General features: G+C 38.7%; 1 protein-coding gene across 5 annotated transcripts in view; it reads left to right on the top strand.

The window, feature by feature from the left end:
• Window positions 1–18371, top strand: part of CUL4B (cullin 4B) — a 61705-nt gene that overhangs the window by 23680 nt on the left and 19654 nt on the right. For all 5 annotated transcript variants that reach the window (XM_085008284.1, XM_085008283.1, XM_085008287.1 and 2 more), the window contains 8 exons: window positions 1211–1326; window positions 13349–13453; window positions 13939–14007; window positions 15427–15500; window positions 16304–16466; window positions 16614–16703; window positions 16999–17081; window positions 17880–17947. In XM_085008284.1, coding sequence (XP_084864410.1) covers window positions 1211–1326; window positions 13349–13453; window positions 13939–14007; window positions 15427–15500; window positions 16304–16466; window positions 16614–16703; window positions 16999–17081; window positions 17880–17947 — 768 coding nt within the window. The remainder of the gene's footprint in view (window positions 1–1210; window positions 1327–13348; window positions 13454–13938; window positions 14008–15426; window positions 15501–16303; window positions 16467–16613; window positions 16704–16998; window positions 17082–17879; window positions 17948–18371) is intronic.

The raw sequence follows: 18371 nt of genomic DNA, 5'->3' as shown, positions 1-18371 counted from the left end.
AGTAATAGATGCTAAAATGATTATTAAATGAAAAAGTGAAATGAATGAACTAAAGTAATATTTACCAGATCATTGGCTTGTAGCTAAATATTAGTATTGAGGAAATTATATTTTCCATGCTTGTATTTTCACCATTAGTGTAGAAATCAGGAATATGCTCTGTTTTGTCATAGGGTTGTTTATTTTTAACCTTTTTTTTTTCACTCTCCCACCTCCAAGCTCTCAAGAGTGTTGTAATATTCCAGATTTAATAGTAGACCTTTCTGAAGTCAATATGAATTGTAATTGACTAATATGTTCACGGTTTTGCTTAAAATATATTAGCTTAATAGCCAAGGATTTTTAGAGATGAGCTGTGATCCTAATTGCATCTGTATAGTCGTTTCAGAGTTTTTGTTTGGGTTTTTTTTTCCTCCCTCCTTAAATAAAAACATATTAAAGTATTTGGATGTTCTGATAAAAAAAAAACTTCATTGCTGGTCAATGAAGTTTAAATTAAAGCCTGGATTAAGATGTTCCTTTCCATTCTGAAAGTCCTACATAGGATCTGAAGTTGTTTAGATGTTTTAATTTTTTTAGATTTCTTTCTGCTCATAAAAGTAGTTTAAGTTAAAACCTGAATTAAGATATTTCTTTCTATTTCTGTAGATGTCACATAAACGTGGGGGTCAAACAGACCTGAATTAGAATCCCAGTTTTGCCATTGAGTAGCTATGGTGACCTTCGTCAAGCCTTACTAAATGAGTCTTCCAGCCTCAGTTTCCTCAGTTGCAAAATAGGGATAATAATACCTTATTTAGGACATTATTAGGAAGATTAAGATGTTTACAAGTACTTTGTACATAGTAGGCACTAAGTATTTTAAATCTCAAGTACCAAATTCATGTTGACTTAGGTTTTATACCACGATGTAATAGGATCAGGATTTTTTTTTTTAACCTGTCATTCTTGAATTTTTATTTTTTGAATCAGTATAGTCAGTAGGAAAAAAAACCCCTCACTTTCAATTTTAATAGACGAGTCAAAATGACTTACATAGTATTCTGGCATTTCAAATTTTATTCTTTATACTAATCCTAAAAATGGTGGTTACTTTAACAATTAGGTATAATAATTATAAAAATCACAATTTACCCTTAAAGAGCAATAATACTTTTTGTTACTACATCTTATATATTATTCTGATATTAACCTTTTACATATCATCTAGATAAGCCTAAATTACCAGAAAACTACACAGATGAAACATGGCAGAAACTAAAAGAAGCAGTGGAAGCTATCCAGAATAGTACTTCAATTAAGTACAATTTAGAGGAACTCTATCAGGTATGTATTAATGTGGATAACCAGATTTGGTTAGCTTAAATTGAGGTGCAGTGTATATGGATTTTATTTTTTGAAATGGGTGCTTATGTAGACTTTTTCCTTCTAATTGCAATTTGTTGATTAATGTATGCACTGTGTTCTTTAATCAGACCATGTATTCTGACAGGAACTCGGTGCAGTCTTATTGGTATAAATTGAGCTTATCTTGGACCCTTCCGATTAGGATTTACAGTTAGGAGGACCTTGGTATAAATAACTATAATAGAATCCTGTAGCCTAGATCTCAAAGATGATTTCCAGTGACATGTCATTCTGTTGTGATACATGTCATCAAGAAAGGCCTCAAGAAATGCAGATATTCTCTCTACTTTATTCTACCTCTTTCCTATTAGTACGGTCTTGCCATTTCTTTTTCTTGTTATGTTTATCTCCTGGCCTATGAGACACACCTTAGCCCTGGAATGAGCAGCAGGTTGTAGTTCAGCAACTTGGTCTGAGGTTCAGTTTTGTTTCTTTTGTTTAACAAATTGATTATATTTGAAGTGTTTAACTTAAATATACAATTAAGGGCAACTACTGATGTAGACTTCTTGCCACCAAGATACTTTGCCCTACTGTTACTTTTTTTTTTTAACTTTTGTCTTTTTAGGGCCGCACCTGCGGCATATGGAGGTTCCCAGGCTAGGGGCGAATAGGAGCTGTAACTGCCGGCCTACACCACAGCCTCAGCAATGTGGGATCCGAGCTGCATCTGCAGCCTACACCACAATTCACAGCAATACCAGATCCTTAACCCACTGAGCAAGGCCAGGACTTGAACCTGCATCCTCATGGATACTAGTCAGGTTTGTTAACCACTGAGCCACAATGGGAACTCCTGCCCTACTGTATTTTTTTCCATAACCAATTCAAGAAGTTACTTTTCATTATAGTGTCAGCAGTTTCATATTTAAAAAATACTTCAGAGTTCGGTGGCTGGAGTTTGTATTGATAAGTACCTTGTAAGAAATTATGTTGGTTCAATTTATCAGAATTTTAGTTGTAGAGGTAGTATGGTGATGGACAACCCATGGATTAGGAGGCAGAAGACAAAGGTTTGGGATCTAGTTTTGGCTGCTCTTACCCTTGTGATCTTGGGCAAGGTACTAAACCTCTCTCAGCTGCTGTTTCCTCCTCCATAAATAGGGGGAAAAACACCTGCTCTGTCTAGCTCATGGAGTTACTTATAAGAAATAAGATGTTTGAGAAAAACTTTGAAGCACTATGATAGAGAAATATAAGTTGATGTTGTCACTAGTTAAAAACTTTTTCATAACCCACAGTATGATTTTTTCACTTGTAATATGTCAACTGAAATCACCAGTTGCTGTTTAAATTGAGTGTACCACTGTTTGCTTAAAGCTCTAAACAGGGCCCAGTACATAGTAATACTGCTAATGTGATATTACAAGCATTATAATGCTATTTAAGTGTTTGATAGTAGTAGTAGTAATAAGGTTAAGGATAAGCTCACCTCATTTGGCTGTGTTGGTATATTACATATGTGGCTCCTGAGTTGTACAATAATAAAAGTAGAATTAGAGAATTAGTGTTGGAAAGGCCTTAAGCGATCATGTGGTCCATTATCTTTTCTTCTATAGTGTATGTGACAGCCTACAAAGTAGGATTATCTCGTTTAAGCGTTATAGAAATCCTTTGTCAAGTAGGTAAGTTGGTAGTTATCCCCACTGTGTTGATGAGGCAGAGGAGTCTCAGGGAAGTTAAATAACCATGCCTGGAGTCACATATTGGCAGAGTAGGGGACTTAAACTGAGATGCCCAGGTTTCTAGTTCAGTGCACTTTCACCACTATACCACAGCACTTTGCGTACTTCTGTAATGCAGTGTTTGAAGCAAATAGTTTTACTTGAGGAGAAAACTTCTTTGTCATCAAATAAGGTAGGTTTTTTTCATTCGTGCACATATTTGGTATTTATTTGGATATGCTGGCATATAGTATCTTTCATTTCAATATGTTAATTTATGTATTTCATAATTACTACATATTGATTGTAGTTGTTAATGAACTTTGTTTACTTTACCTGGAGTATGTTTCTAGAGCTTTTGGGTTCAAAAAATATTTTCATAGTAAATTGTTTCTATTAAATCCCTTTATGTTCCAAAAGTTTGTAGCTTACATTTTTTTTGGTGTTTTTTCTTCATTGTACTTAAGGGTTTTTACCTGCTGTTGGTCAGTTGCATTTCTTTGGCCTAAAATCAGTGTTAAAACTTTTCACTCTTAGCGTTTTTCAGAATACTTTACTGCTTCTGCTATAATAAATTCAGAAGCATTTGTTTCTAGCTCTTTTGTTGTTTTTGATCTTAATTTGTAAATGTTCCTTTGGATTGTTCTCAGAAAGATTATTTTGAGATGTTCAAGTTCAAAAAAGAAGATAAAAGGATAAAGGGAGTAAAATTATACCATCCGGATTTCAGGTGCTTGTTTGATTTTAAATGGTTGAAATGTAATTTAAAAGTACTCTCCTAAAATTCAAACAGTATAGGAGTATGTAGTATACCACACAAATGTTCTCCAAACCCCTCATTCCCCTATCTCACTCTATCCCTGAAGTAAACCATTAGTTGGCATGTATCTGTGCAGAACTTTTTTCTGTGACTGCAAAACCATTTTGCTTTAAAGCTTAAGCATGGAAGTCTCTAGTGTAGATTGCATGTACTTCCTAAGGTGTTTTTTTTTGTTTTTTTTTTTTTTTGTTTTGCTTCACATCCTTGGCATATGGAAGCCCCCAGGCTAGGGGCTAGATCAGATCCACAGCTGCTGGCCCACGCCACGGCCAGATTTGAGCCACATCCTCGACCCACACCACAGCTCATGGCAACACTGGATCCTTAATCCACAGAGAGAGGCCAGGAATCGAACTCGCATCCTCATGGATACTAGTCAGACTCGTTGCCACTGCACCACAATGGGACCTCCTCCTCCTAAATTTTTAATTTCTAGAAAAGAACATGCCGTTCTGAGTGTTTCTGCAATAAGTAAATGCAGAAACTTTTTGTCTTATTAGGGCCGCATTTGATGTGTATGGAGGTTCCCAGGCTAGGGGTCCAATCGGAACTGTAGCTACTGGCCCACACCATAGCCACAGCAATGCCAGATCTGAGCCTGAGTCTGCAACCTACACCACAGCTCAAGGCAACATCGGATCCTTAACCCACTGAACGAGGCCAGGGATTGAACCTGCATCCTCATGGATAGTAGTCAGATCCATTTCCACCGAGCCATGACGGGAATTCCAGTGTGGTCTTTTAAAAGTGATTTGGGGAGTTCCCATATTGGCGCAGTGGTTAACGAATCCGACTAGGAACCATGAGGTTGAGGGTTCAATCCCTGGCCTCGCTCAGTGTGTTGGGAATCTGGTGTTGCCGTGAGCTGTCGCAGACGTGGCTCGGATCCCGAGTTGCTGTGGCTGTGGTGTAGGCCGGCAGCTTCAGCTCCGATTAGACCCCTAGCCTGGGAACCCCCATATGCCATGAGGGCGGCCCTAGAAAAGACAAAAAATTAAAAAAAAAAAAGAAAAAGAAAAAATAAAAGTGATTTTAAGTGAGAATTGTACCTAAGTTTAAAAATTATCTTCCCTCCACAATCTTGAAATCCTGTGGGAGTGAGGCAGTGGTTCATGTTGTTTTGATTTGGGTTCATTTGTTTGTTTTTGATTAATTGCAGATAGGAATATGCACTGACTTTCAAGTTGATCAGCCTGCCTTAGATTAGAGATCTTCCACTCACGATTTAACTTTGGTTGAGTTACTTCTCTAAGCCTTGGTTTCCTCATTTGCAAAATGGGGAGACTAACACTACCTTATGGCAGGGTTCAGTTGTAAATAAATTACTGCAAAAGAAGTATTTAACTACACTGCCTGCTGTATGTCTTTGTCATTGGTGATGATGTTGATGATGATAGTAATATTTGAGTCTTTAAAAACAAAATCTTTATTTTATTGCACAGATCTAAAGCCACACATGTTTTTCAATTCTGAATCCATGCTGGGCCAGAACAACTGGCTGATAAATTGATTACATTCCAAATATGTGTTAGAAAATACCACTAGCCAAATTGAAAAAAAATAATAGGCAAATGGAAGAACTCTCTAGGAACAGTGTCCCTCTGCACTTCTCAAGAATGTGTCTTGTTTTTTACATGTGCTATCTTAATAGTTGGAATCTTGGTTTTGGCGTGTGACTTTTTTACTAAGTAATATTTTAAGTAATGGGATTATTTTCCTCGTATTCTCAATCTTGAATGAGTTGCTATGTAGGGTTTTTTTTTTTCAATGCCAAATCCTAGCCGGGTCTTGTGACCACAGCTCACAGCAGCACCAAATCCCCGATCCACTGAGCAAGGCCAGGGATCGAACTCGCATCCTCATGGATACTAGTTGGGTTCAATTCTGCTGCAACACAATGGCAGCTCCCGCTGTGTAGGTTTTTAAATCAGCTACCTTTTTTGGAGCTGGCTAGTTTTAATATGAAAGTGTAACATTTCTTCTTCTTCTTTCTTTTTTTGTCATTTTAGGCATATGGAGGTTCCCAGGCTAGGGGGTCCATTCAGAGCTGTAGCCATCAGCCTATGCCACAGCCACAGCAATGCCAGATCCCAGCTGAGTCTGCAACCTACACCACAGATCATGGCAACGCCAGATCCTTAACTCACTGAGCGAGGCCAGGGATCAAACCCTCAACCTCATGGTTCCTAGTCGGATTCGTTTTCAATGCGCCATGACGGGAACTCCTGTTGAAAAGTTTTGTGATGTGCTTTCTTTTCTTTCTTTAAATATATGGTTTGAAAAGTAAGCCCCAACCCATTAGGCCAGTGACCAGAGTTGAGTACCATGGTGGGAATTTTATATCTTTCTTAAGTGTCTGTCATTGTTAAATCAGAAAAATTTCTATATTTCCTCCTTTATCATTTATTTTTTGCCTTCTTTGTATTTTTTATCCTCGCTTTAATTTTCTTCCTTTTTTAAGACTAGTCTTTTCCCCTTATTTCACTCTTTTCCTCATCCCAAATGCAAGCTTATGTGCCTTTGCTGTTTTCTTAAGTCGTATATTTTGCAAAGCATCAAATTTCAGAAACTATATAGCTTTAGCATTTCATTTATATTTTCTTCTTTCTTCAGCCAGACAGGGTTTTTTTTTTTGTGACATGCATGAAGGGGCTGGGATTTGGAGGAATAAAGGTTAAAACCTTATTAGAATTGTTTTTATTTTATACCCAACTACCTTCAAGAAGGATTTAAGGCAGTATATTTAACCTGTAATGATTGGGAGCTTAAGTAAAAAGGTAGTGTTTTTTTGTTTTGATTTGTTTTGACCTCACCCGTGGCATGCAGAAGTTTCTGGGCAAGGCATTGAACCCAAGCCACAGCAGTGACAGTGCTGGATCCTTAACCCCCTGTACCACCAGGGAACTCCAAAAGATAGTTTTATTTAAGAGACTTGTGGAATTATCTAGAATGTTTAATACAAATAGTTGCCTGTGAAACAAGGTTAGGTTAGTAATAATTATACCAGATCAAACTTCCAGGAATTTCCAAAGTATTTAGTGAAATGTAAAATAATACATTTCTAAAAGTACCTTTCAGAGTTCCTATTGTGGTGAAGCAGAAACGAGTCCAACTAGTAACCATGAGGTGTTGGGTTCGATCCCTGGCCTAGCTCAGTGAGTTAAGGATCTGGCGTTGCCATGAGCTGTGGGGTAGGTCACAGATGTGGCTCGGATCCTGCATTGCTGTGGCTGTGGTGTAGGCCAGCAACTGTAGTTCTGATTCAGCCCCTAGCCTGAGAACCTCCATATACCAAGGGTGCAGCCCTAAAAAGCGAAAGTAAATAAATAAATAATTAAAAGTAACTTTTAAAGATCTAGAATAAAATAGAGTTTATCTCAGACTCCTAACTAGTGATTTAACACTTACTCATGTTTCTGTGCTAGCACCTAACAGGATACAGTGCTTAGTAAACACTCCATTTTTGTTGAATCAGTGACTGTTTACTGTGTTCAAAGCTGGACAGATGCCGTGTACATACAGAGATCACATGGTTCTTGCCTCTGAGTGCTTATATTTTAGTAGGTTCATGAAATTAATTTGTGACCAAAGTGGGGTTTTTTTGTTTTTTTTTTTTCATTTTTGGCCACCCTGCAGCATATGAAGTTGCCAAACCAAGGTATCAGATCTGAGCCACACTTGCGACCTGTGCTACCAGATGTGCCACAGCAGGAACATCATGACCAACATTTTTTTTTTTTTTTTTTGTCTTTTTGCTATTTCTTTGGGCCGCTCCCTCGGCATATGGAGGTTCCCAGGCTAGGGGTCGAATTGGAGCTGTAGTCACTGGCCTACGCCAGAGCCACAGCAACTCGGGATCCGAGCCGCGTCTGCAACCTACACCACACCTCACGGCAACGCCGGATCGTTAACCCACTGGGCAAGGGCAGGGACCGAACCCACAACCTCATGGTTCCTAGTCGGATTCGTTAACCACTGCGCCACGATGGGAACTCCATGACCAATGTTTTTTAAAGAAGTAAAATAGAAAATATCAGTACATTACACACAGTAATGTTAAGTGTAGGTTCAGGAAGATTTTGTTTCAATTACATTAATTTTCTGTGCAATGGATTGCAACATAAAATACATTTTTTTACTGTGGCTTTTCAAAAACTATTGGAAGTCCCTATTTTTTAGACACACAGGATTGCTCCAAACAAACTTGCTTGAAAGTGAGGAAAGCAGAGTGTTTAGATCACAGAGTGTATGTAAGATTATAAAATAGAAATGAGACTACAATAACAGTAATATCGAGCCTTGAATGCCATGCTAAAAAGTGTGGTGGTGGGGAAGATAAGGTTGTATTGGGGGACGTGAGTACTTAACATTTTTAGAATACATAATATATTCATCTATTTCAAAGCCCAAAAAGTATTACAGAGTATGTGGTGAAAAGTATCACTTCCATTCCATCCTCCAACTCTCCTCCCCCCAGCTAATTGTTCTCTTGACAAACATTATTGGGGGGATTATTCCAGAATATTTTATGTATGTAAAAACAACTGTGTTAAAGTTTTATAGTTGCTCAGCAGATTAAGAACCTGACTAGTATCCATAAGGATGTCGGTTCTATCCCTGACCTTGCTCAGTGGGTTAAGGATTTGGTATTGCCGAAAGCTGCAGCATGGGTCACAGACACAGCTCAGATCCATTGTGGCCATGGCTGTGGTGTAGGCTAGCAGCTATAGGTCCAATTCAACTCCCTAGCCTAGGAACTTCCATATGCCGTAGGTATGGCCCCAAGGGGGAAAACAAAACTGTGTTTTTTGTTTTTTTTTCTGTCCATGCCTGCAGCACATGGAAGTTCCTGGGCCAGGGATTGAACCTGAGCCACAACAGCAACCTGCAGTGACAATGCCAGATTCTTAACCCACTGTGCCGCAAGGAAGCTCTGTATGAAGGGTTTTTTTTTTTCTCTCTTTTTACGTAAATGATAATAGGCCAAGCACCACACCATTCAGTCCTTTGTATTTTTTATACTTGTTAATGGGATTGCTCCATAACAGTACCTGAAGAGCTTGATGGAAAAGTTCCTTTTTTTTTTTTTTTTTTTTGTCTTTTTGCCTTTTGAGGGCCGCTCCCTCGGCATATGGAGGTTCCCAGGCTAGGGGTCTAATCGGAGCTGTAGCCACCAGCCTGCACCAGAGCCATAGCAATGCGGGATCTGAGCTGCATCTGCGACCTACACCACAGCTCGTGGCAATGCCGGATCCTTAACCCACTGAGCAAGGCCAGGGATCGATCCCATGTCCTCATGGGTACTAATCGGATTCGTTAACCACTGAGCCACGACAGGAACCCCAAAAGTTCCTTCTTTTTTTAGGGCTGCATATGGAAGTTCCCAGGCCAGGGGTCAAATTAGAGTCGCAGCTGCCGGCCTACACCACAGCCATAGCAATGCAGGGTCCAAGCCGAATCTGACCTGTACCACAGCTCACGGCAACGTGGGATCCTTAACCCACTGAGCAGGGTCAGGAATCAAACTCACATCTTCATGGATACTAGTCACGTTCGTTACCACTGAGCCACAATGGGAACTCCTTTTTTTTTTTTTTTTTTTTAGGGTCACGCTTGCAGCTTATGGAAGTTCCCAGGCTAGAGGTCAAATTGGAGATGCGGCTGCTGGCCACAGCCACAGCAACACCAGATGTGAGTCGCATCTGATCTGTGACCTGTACAGCAACTTGGGGCAATGTCGGCTCCTTAACTCACTGAGTAAGGCCAGGGATCCAACCTGTGTTCTCATGGATACCAGTTGGGTTCTCAACCCGCTAAGCCACAAGAGGAACTCCTTTTTTTTTTTTTTTTAAACGGCTGCACCTGTGGCATATGGAAGTTCCTGGAGTAGGTGTCAAATTAGAACTATAACTGAGATTGACACTACAGCTACGGCAACACAGATCCTTAATCTACCAAGCACGGCCAGGGATTGAACTTGCATCTTCACAGAGACAATGTTGGGTCCTTAACCCCCTTAGCCACAATGAGAACTCCTGAAAAGTTCTTTTTTTTTTTTTTTTTTTTGTCTTTTTAGGGCTATATCCACACATATGGAAGTTCCCAGGCTGGGATTCCAATCAAAGCTGTAGCTGCCGGCCTATACCACAGCCACAGCAATGCCATATCCGAGCCTCCTGAGTCTTCGACCTACACCACAGCCCAAGGCAACGCTGGATCCTTAACCCACTGAATCCCGCATCCTTATGGATCCTAGTTGGGGTTGTTAACTGCTGAGCCACGAAGGGAACTCCTCCACAAAGTTCTTAAGGAAGGGAAGGAATTAAATAGGTCTGGTCCATACATTAAGCAGTCAAGACTGAATTAGGGAAGCAGTGTGTTCTTTTCCATCTTGACCTTCACACCTACCCAGGATGCTCCTGGCTTTCCCTTTTCTTTTCTTGCCTCTAACATTTTTAACCACCCTCCAACTAAACATAGGTGAGACTGTATGTGTATAAAGCCCATATAATTCTGTATGCATATAGTTCTCTATTTCTCACTATTCCCATTAGCTTTTTATCCATTTCCATCTGAGTCTTTGGGACTCCACCTCTTTACTTCTGCTTAGGAAGCCTTTCCTGACTTGCCACTGTCCTGAAAATTCAGTTAGGGGCCTCATATTTATGCTCATCCTCATCATAGCACATAACACAGCGTATCATAATTACATGTTTTCTGGCCAGTTTTCTCCTTTTGCCATAAGCCCCATCTATGTCCAGGACACATCACTAACTATAGATACATTAGTTTTTTGAGTATTGACTATATTTACCTGGTTCAAAGCCCCAAAAGTATTAAAGAACATATAGGTACATGAGCACATGTTCTCTTTCTGTCATTAAGGAGAGCTGGGGAACAGAATATAAACATAAAAGGATACATTACTGACGCAGTGACAGGTCATTGTGCTATGATTAGTGGTCATGCCAAATGAGTCACTGGTAGCTGAGGAAATTAAGGAAAGCCTATTGGAAGAAGTGGAACCTAGCTGGGTAGTAAAGGAATATGGCATCATGCATGAAAAGATAAATAAGTGCAATGAGAACTAATGTATGAGAGAAAGAGGAACACAGCAGAAGGGAATGGTAGAAGTGGGACTTGGAAAAGTACTGGAAGTGGGAATTGTGAAGAAGATGAAGTACAAAGACAGAATCTAAGTGGGGAATGAGAAATGCTGAGAAAATTAGTCACTCAAAAGGAACACCAAGGAGTTCCCGTCGTGGTGCAGCAGAAATGAATCCAACTAGGAACCATGAGGTTTGGGGTTTGATCCCTGGCCTTGCTCAGTGGGTTAAGGATCCAGCATTGTTGTGGCTGTGGCATAGGCCAGCCACTATAGCTCCAATTAGACCCCGAGTCTGGGAACCTCCATGTGCCGTGGGTGCGGCCCTTAAAACAAAACAGGAACACCAAGATAAAATGAGAAGAATACTAAAGGAGAAAGAGAGAGAGTCCTTAGAGGATCAAGTGAACCAGTCAGGCTCATGAAAAAAATACAACCTTAGGCATTTGTGGCCTGACCCAAGCCCTCATGGAAAGTGGTGGCCAGTAGAGTCTCAGCGTTCCTATTCCTCCTTAGCTGCTGGGTTTGATTGGCCTGCTGTTTCCTGGTAAGGTATATTGTCTTTCCTCTTTTGTTGTAAGTGGATTCCTTTAAGCTTTCTTTTCATTTGCTGGTTTATTTGCTAGACTTGTATACTAGGAATATGACTTCCAACTACATATTTATAAAATGGCACTCCAACCAACAGGACTTGGATGGTCCCTTAGAGTCAGTTTTTTGTTTGTTTGTTTGTCTTTTTAGGGTTGCACCTGAGGCATATGGAGGTTCCCAGGCTAGGGGTCTAATCGGAGCTGTAGCTGCCAGCCTATGTCACAGCCACAGCAACGCCAGATCCTTAACCCACTGAGCGAGGCCAGGGATCGAACCTGCTACCTCATGGTTCCTAGTCAGATTCGTTTCCACTGCGCCATGACGGGAATGCTTAGAGTCAGTTTTTTTTTTTTTTTTTTTTTTTTGTCTTTTATTGTTGTTGTTATTGTTGTTGTTGCTATTTCTTGGGCCGCTCCCGCGGCATATGGAGGTTCCCAGGCTAGGGGTTGAATCGGAGCCGCAGCCACCAGCCTACACCAGAGGCACAGCAACGCGGGATCCGGGCCGCGTCTGCAACCTACACCACAGCTCACGGCAACGCCGGATCATTAACCCACTGAGCAAGGGCAGGGACCGAACCCGCAACCTCATGGTTCCTAGTCGGATTCGTTAACCACTGCGCCACGACGGGAACTCCCTTAGAGTCAGTTTTAATGAAGTTTTTGCCTTTTGTTGTGGTGAGAAAGAAATCCTGGTGTTATGCTTAAGTCGTTACTAGTTAGATTGGTAGGTTATATCAGAGCTCATATAAAGAGTTTTACCATGCTTGTTGTATTAAATTTTAAAGTCTTGATACACGTAACAAGAAACTCATTAAAATCTGAAGTTTGTCCTCTTGGGATCTGAGTATAAAAGACCAATTCAACTGTTAGAATGAAGTAAAAATACAGTATTTCTTTAGTAATTAATGTTTATTCAGTTATGCAAATTTAAAATCCTATTTATTCTTAAACTGAAATGTTGGAGAAAAATCTTTGGTATATAATTATATCATACTCATAATACTGCTAGCAATAAATTCTGCACATTGCTCTGTTAAGGAAAACCAAAGAAGGTATAAATAAATTTTAATTCAGTAGTGGTTGAACTGCCCATTCCATCTGATGAATTATTTTTTGAACTCAAAACAGTATTCTGCTTATGAAAACATTTTTAAGAACAAGACAAAATTGGAAGTTCCCCTTGTGGCTCAGCAGTAATGAGCCCAACTAGTATCCATGAAGATGAAGGTTTGATCCCTGGCATTGCTTGGTGGGTTAAGGATCCAGCACTACAGTGAGCTGTGGTATAAGTTACAGATACAGGTCAGATCTGGCCTTGCTGTGGCTGTGATGTAGGCCAGCAGCTATAGTTCTGATTCGACCCCTAGCCTTGGAACTTCCATATGCCATAGGTGTTGCCCTAAAGAGCAAAAAAAAAAAAAAAAAAAAGAACAAGACAATTTATATGTAGCAGTTGTTATAGATTGGATATCTTCACAAGGGAAGAATTTGGCTTAATTTCCTCCATCTTTAACCTGTACAGCTACAATACAATAAATATATTAATTTGTAGAGGAAGGATTGGTAAAAGTACATTGGTTATGAAGAAAGTACACTACCCATAGTGATATTTTGTTTTACCTTGTGTTTTAAATGGACAAATAATCTTTTTTAATAAGCTGACATGATAGGAATAACCAATAAGAATTTGATTTAATAGTCAAGTAACACACCCCACATGTGCCTATTCTCCTAAGAAAGTATGTATTTAATTTTGCAGGCTGTGGAAAATCTCTGTTCTTACAAGATTTCTGCTAACTTGTACAAACAGCTGAGACAGATTTGTGAAGATCACATCAAAGCACAAATTCATCAGTTCAGAGAATATCCTTTAAAAAACAAAAAAATCTTGTATTTTCACCTTTTCCTCTCTATCCATGCATCACTTTTTAACCCACCTTGAAATGGACTGTGTTTTGTAGATTTGTTATTTTTGTTCATTTTGGCTCTAGAGAAAAAATAAGCAAAATTTGACTTTCTAATTAAGGTCCAAATCTGTATTAGAGTAAATAAGATGTCTTTATGTCTTCTTTACCTTTTGTCCTAACAAATTTCCATTTGAGGGAAGGTAATTGGGAAATAATAAACAGAAAACACAATGCTCAGTTATGTCTAGGACTTGTTTTTAAAGGTGTTTTCTAGTGGGATCTAACATGTTTTTACAGTTTAAGAAGTAGCATTTTGTTCTAAAGTGCTATTTATTTTCATTTAAATATGTAGGACATTCTATATTTAAGACAAATGTGCTCTTACATTGCATGTATTACTTGTACTAAGCACTTTTAAAATATCCTTAACATATATCTCACAGATTCATTGGATAGTGTTCTTTTTCTAAAGAAGATCGATAGATGTTGGCAAAACCACTGCAGACAAATGGTAAGCTGGAAAAAGCATTACATTTCAGCTAAATATTGTAGTTAAAAAATGAGTTTCTTCAAATGCAGTTTATTTTAAAAGCTTTGCAATGGAGGACTGTCTCAATATCTAGTCTTATTCTGAACTGGGAACTAATTTTGGTTGAGTTTCCCATTTTCAAACCTCAAGTAATAGGTAAACCACTATTTTATTTATTTATTTATTTATTTTTTCACTTTTCAGGGCCACACCTGGGGCATGTGAAAGTTCCTAGGCTAGGCATCAAATCAGAACTGCAGCTGCCAGGCCTACACCACAGCCACAGCAACAGGGGATCTGAGCCACATCTGCATCCTACAGCATAGCTCACGGCAATGCTGGACCCTTAACCCAATGAGCAAGGCCAGGGACTGAACCTGCATCCTCATGGATACTAGTAAGGTTCTTAGCCTGCTGAGCCGTGACAGGAACTCCAGACCCATATTTTAGAATGACTTGTACCTTAGATTCATTTTTATTTTCTTAACACTTAACCAGAAAATATTTATCTCATTAAATAAGTGTTACATTTTGTCTTTCAGTCTTTTTAATTTTATGGCTGCATCCGTGGCATGTGGAAATTACCCAGTCAGGGATTGAATCTGAGCCACAGATGTGACCTGTGCCACAGCTTCGGCAACACTGGCTCCTTTAACCCACTGTACCCAGCCAGGGATCTAACCCACACCTCTGCAGCTACCTGGGCCTCTGCAGTTGAATTCATAACCCACTGCACCACAGCAGGAACTCCTGTCTGTCAGTCTTGATGGTGTCTCCCCTGCTATTTGATTACCTGTGAAGGTGCCAGATGATTCTTTATTTTAGCTTATTCAGATCACAGTCTCTTCATATTTCCTTAATTTGGTATAATTTTAAACCTGATATCCTTCACATTAAAAACCTTAAAATCCATCCCACCATCCAAAATCCCAAGTGTACAATTTAGGTACTTTCACTCTGAGGACTGTTGCTGAGGAAAAATTGTATGTGTGCCCTCTTGATTCTGTTTTTATTTTCATTTACTTCTCAAATTGCAGAGAAGTCATAGACCATTTTAAGTGTCTTTTTTTGAATTCCCATTGTGGCTTGACGGCATAGGCCGGCAGCTGTACCTCTGATTCGATCCATAGCCCAGCACTTTCATATGCTGCAGGTTCGCCTTCCCCCCAAAATTGATTAATTGATTAGGTATCTTTTTTTCTGTAAAGTATATCAAGAATTAAGACAATAGAATAGTTTAATAAAAATGGTATGGGTTTATTCTCAGGTAGATGTGTTTATCTGTATGTTTGACCCTAGTAGTCTAGTATATATACAAGTAAACCCTGCAATCTTATTTTATCAAGAGCCAATATTTCAACTGCATGACATAAAAGAATTGTTTATTTTTTTCCTTGGCAGATAATGATCAGAAGCATTTTTTTGTTTCTGGATAGGACTTACGTTCTTCAGAATTCAATGCTACCCTCCATTTGGTAAGGATGCCAGAAAAAAATTGAAAAGATTTTTTTCAAATCATAATCAAATCTTAATTACACTAACAGAAGAGAAGAAATGATGCTGTGTATATTCTCCTAAAAATTCACATTTGGCTTCTAGACTTGGATTTATAGCAGTTTTATCTTTTTAATTATGTCTTGCTTCTGGTGATATTGGAGGGCTAACATTCCCTCACCAGGTAATAATTTATGATGGGTTTTTTTGTTATCCAGGGGATTAAAGTTTGCTCTGGTCTGTCTGTGCATGATTTTGTTGCTGATCAAGAGTCACTCATTATCTTTTAACATTATCGTGGAAAATTCCCTGTATACACCAAAATAGAAGAGTTTAATGAGCTCTTCCCCCCACCACATGCCTGGCATTTACCTTTGGCAATTATCAGACAGTTTACTGTTTTTTGAGTACTGAAGCCAGATGACAAATGAGCAATTAAGCCTTCATTACCAGTACAATGAAGACCATTTTATAGCTTTGGACTAATTTTCTCTTTTTTTGACCAAGGAAGAAATCCACTAAAGAAAATAATACAGCAAAATTTAGTTATGGAGGAACATGGGAGTTTAGCTTCAGTTTTCATTAAAGACAAAATGAGTTTCCTGTATGCCTTAATTTAATAATGTTATTTACAATTAAATGTGTGGGTTTTATCCTTTTACAGTTGCTGCTTCAAAGCCTGGAACCCTAATTAACATGTGGTGAGAAATTAAGCAAGCTCTCCAGAAGTGGTATTGTTGTCAATTAATTAATTTATATATGTTTTTTTGTTTGTTTGTTTTAGGGACATGGGACTGGAGTTATTCAGAGCTCATATTATTAGTGATCAGAAAGTCCAGAATAAGACAATTGATGGCATTCTTCTTTTGATTGAGAGGGAAAGGAATGGTGAAGCAATTGATAGAAGTTTACTCCGAAGCCTTTTAAGCATGCTCTCTGATTTGCAAGTAAGTTAATGACTTCACTTACTACAGAGCTGATTGGTATCCTTAGCTTGATGTTTAAAAACCAAATTCATAGTACTATTCACATAGAGAACATTTAATAATAACATTTATTGAATAATTGAACTTTATTTTGTTACCCTCTCCCAGATTTATCAGGATTCTTTTGAACAACGATTTTTGGAAGAAACTAACCGACTCTATGCAGCTGAAGGCCAAAAATTAATGCAGGAAAGAGAGGTATTTAAAAATCACGATTAAGAAATCCACTATGTCTCACAAGACCCTATTTTATAGAATATAAGCTGCCCTTTGCATTTATCTTCCCAACATTATGCCGCTTTTCTCTCAGTTGCTCCCTTCTTTTCTTTCTTCTTAAAGGCCAGAATTCTGGATCATAAACTCTACCCATAATTTTACATATGATTCACCCCTGTCACATTTGACAGGGCTGCTCCCAGGATCTTTTGGACTTAACATTTTCTGAATGATTTGTGGGGAGGAAAAAAATAATATAAAAAAACTATCTTTGTAGGTTCCTGAATATCTTCATCATGTTAACAAACGTCTAGAAGAAGAAGCAGACAGACTTATTACTTACTTAGATCAGACCACCCAGTAAGTATTACATGCTCAGCCTAATAGCCTTAACCTATGTTGTTGAATCACCTAAGGCTCTTTGGGTGATTCAACATGTTAGTAACTATTTTCAGGTGTGACTTGAGACTTTAACAATGTTTTCATAATACAGTTATTATCCCTAGTTAATTAGATTTAATCAATGATTTGATTATTGGTTATGTGTATGTATTTAGGACAGTAATTTTAAAAAGTTACAACCTGATGTGATCTTTGAAATGTTGGGTCAATTAAAATTCAGTGGGTGCAGGACTTCCCTGGTGGCCTATAGGTTAACTACAGTGGCGTTTTTACTGCTGCAGCTCTGGTTCAATCCCTGGCCCTGGAACTTCCCCCTATACCTGGGTTCAGCCAACCGAAACAAACATTTTAGGAGTTTCCTTGTAGCTGAGCAGGTTAAGGATATGGTGTTGTTACTGCAGCGCCTCGGTTGCTGCTGTGGCATGGGTTCGATTCCTGGCCTGGGAACTTCCACATGCCACGGGCATTGCCCAAACAAAACAAAACAAAACAACCCAAATTCAGTGGGTGTTCATAGAAGAAGAAAGTATTTCTGTGCTTTCCTAAATATTACCAACCCAGGAGAACCTGTAAGCAGCATAGATAAATTCTTTACTTTCCTAATAAAACCAGAGAAATTTGGGGGAAAGCCACAGCAAGACTGTGAAAGTATTTATTTCATGCTGTTACAAAATTCTGAAATACGATTCCCCCCCCCAGGAGAGGCTGTAAATTTTTAGCAAAGTCAAATGTCAATAATTCTAATTTTTTTTGTAGGAAGTCATTAATTGCTACTGTAGAGAAACAACTTCTAGGTGAACACTTAACAGCAATTCTTCAGAAAGGTAATTGGCAATTTATAAATAAGAGATTACTTTTTAAATGATAGCAGCAAACAAGTAGAAAATTTTTAAAGATTGCACCTTTGAAAATTTGCTAGCGTGTGGCTGCATTTCTGAGGATGGATGCAACCCACTTTTCCCTAGTCATCACTGTAAACTTAAGGAGGTGCTTCTTTCCTTAAGATACAGAAAGTAAGATGAGAGGACTCTACCAATACCAGTAAAGAAACAGTGGGAATTTGGGGATTTTTTATTTTAATTTGTAAGACTACAGTAATAAGGAAAGGCATTTTTTCACTAAAATGTTTCTGTTCCTAGCATATAAAACCAAGCATTTCTTTTTTTTTTGCTTTTTTTTTTTGTCTTTTTAGGGCTGCTGCACCTATGGCATATGGAGGTTCCCAGGCTAGTGGTCCATTTGGAGCTA

The sequence above is a fragment of the Sus scrofa genome, chromosome X, assembly GCF_054392235.1.
Source record: "Sus scrofa isolate SSC_HxYL_T2T_F1_AM1 chromosome X, Sscrofa_HxYL_maternal_Yorkshire_Landrace_v2.0, whole genome shotgun sequence".
NCBI lineage: Eukaryota > Metazoa > Chordata > Mammalia > Artiodactyla > Suidae > Sus > Sus scrofa.
The sequence above is the reverse complement of the archived record's forward strand: the minus strand, read 5'-3'. Positions and strand labels throughout refer to the sequence as shown.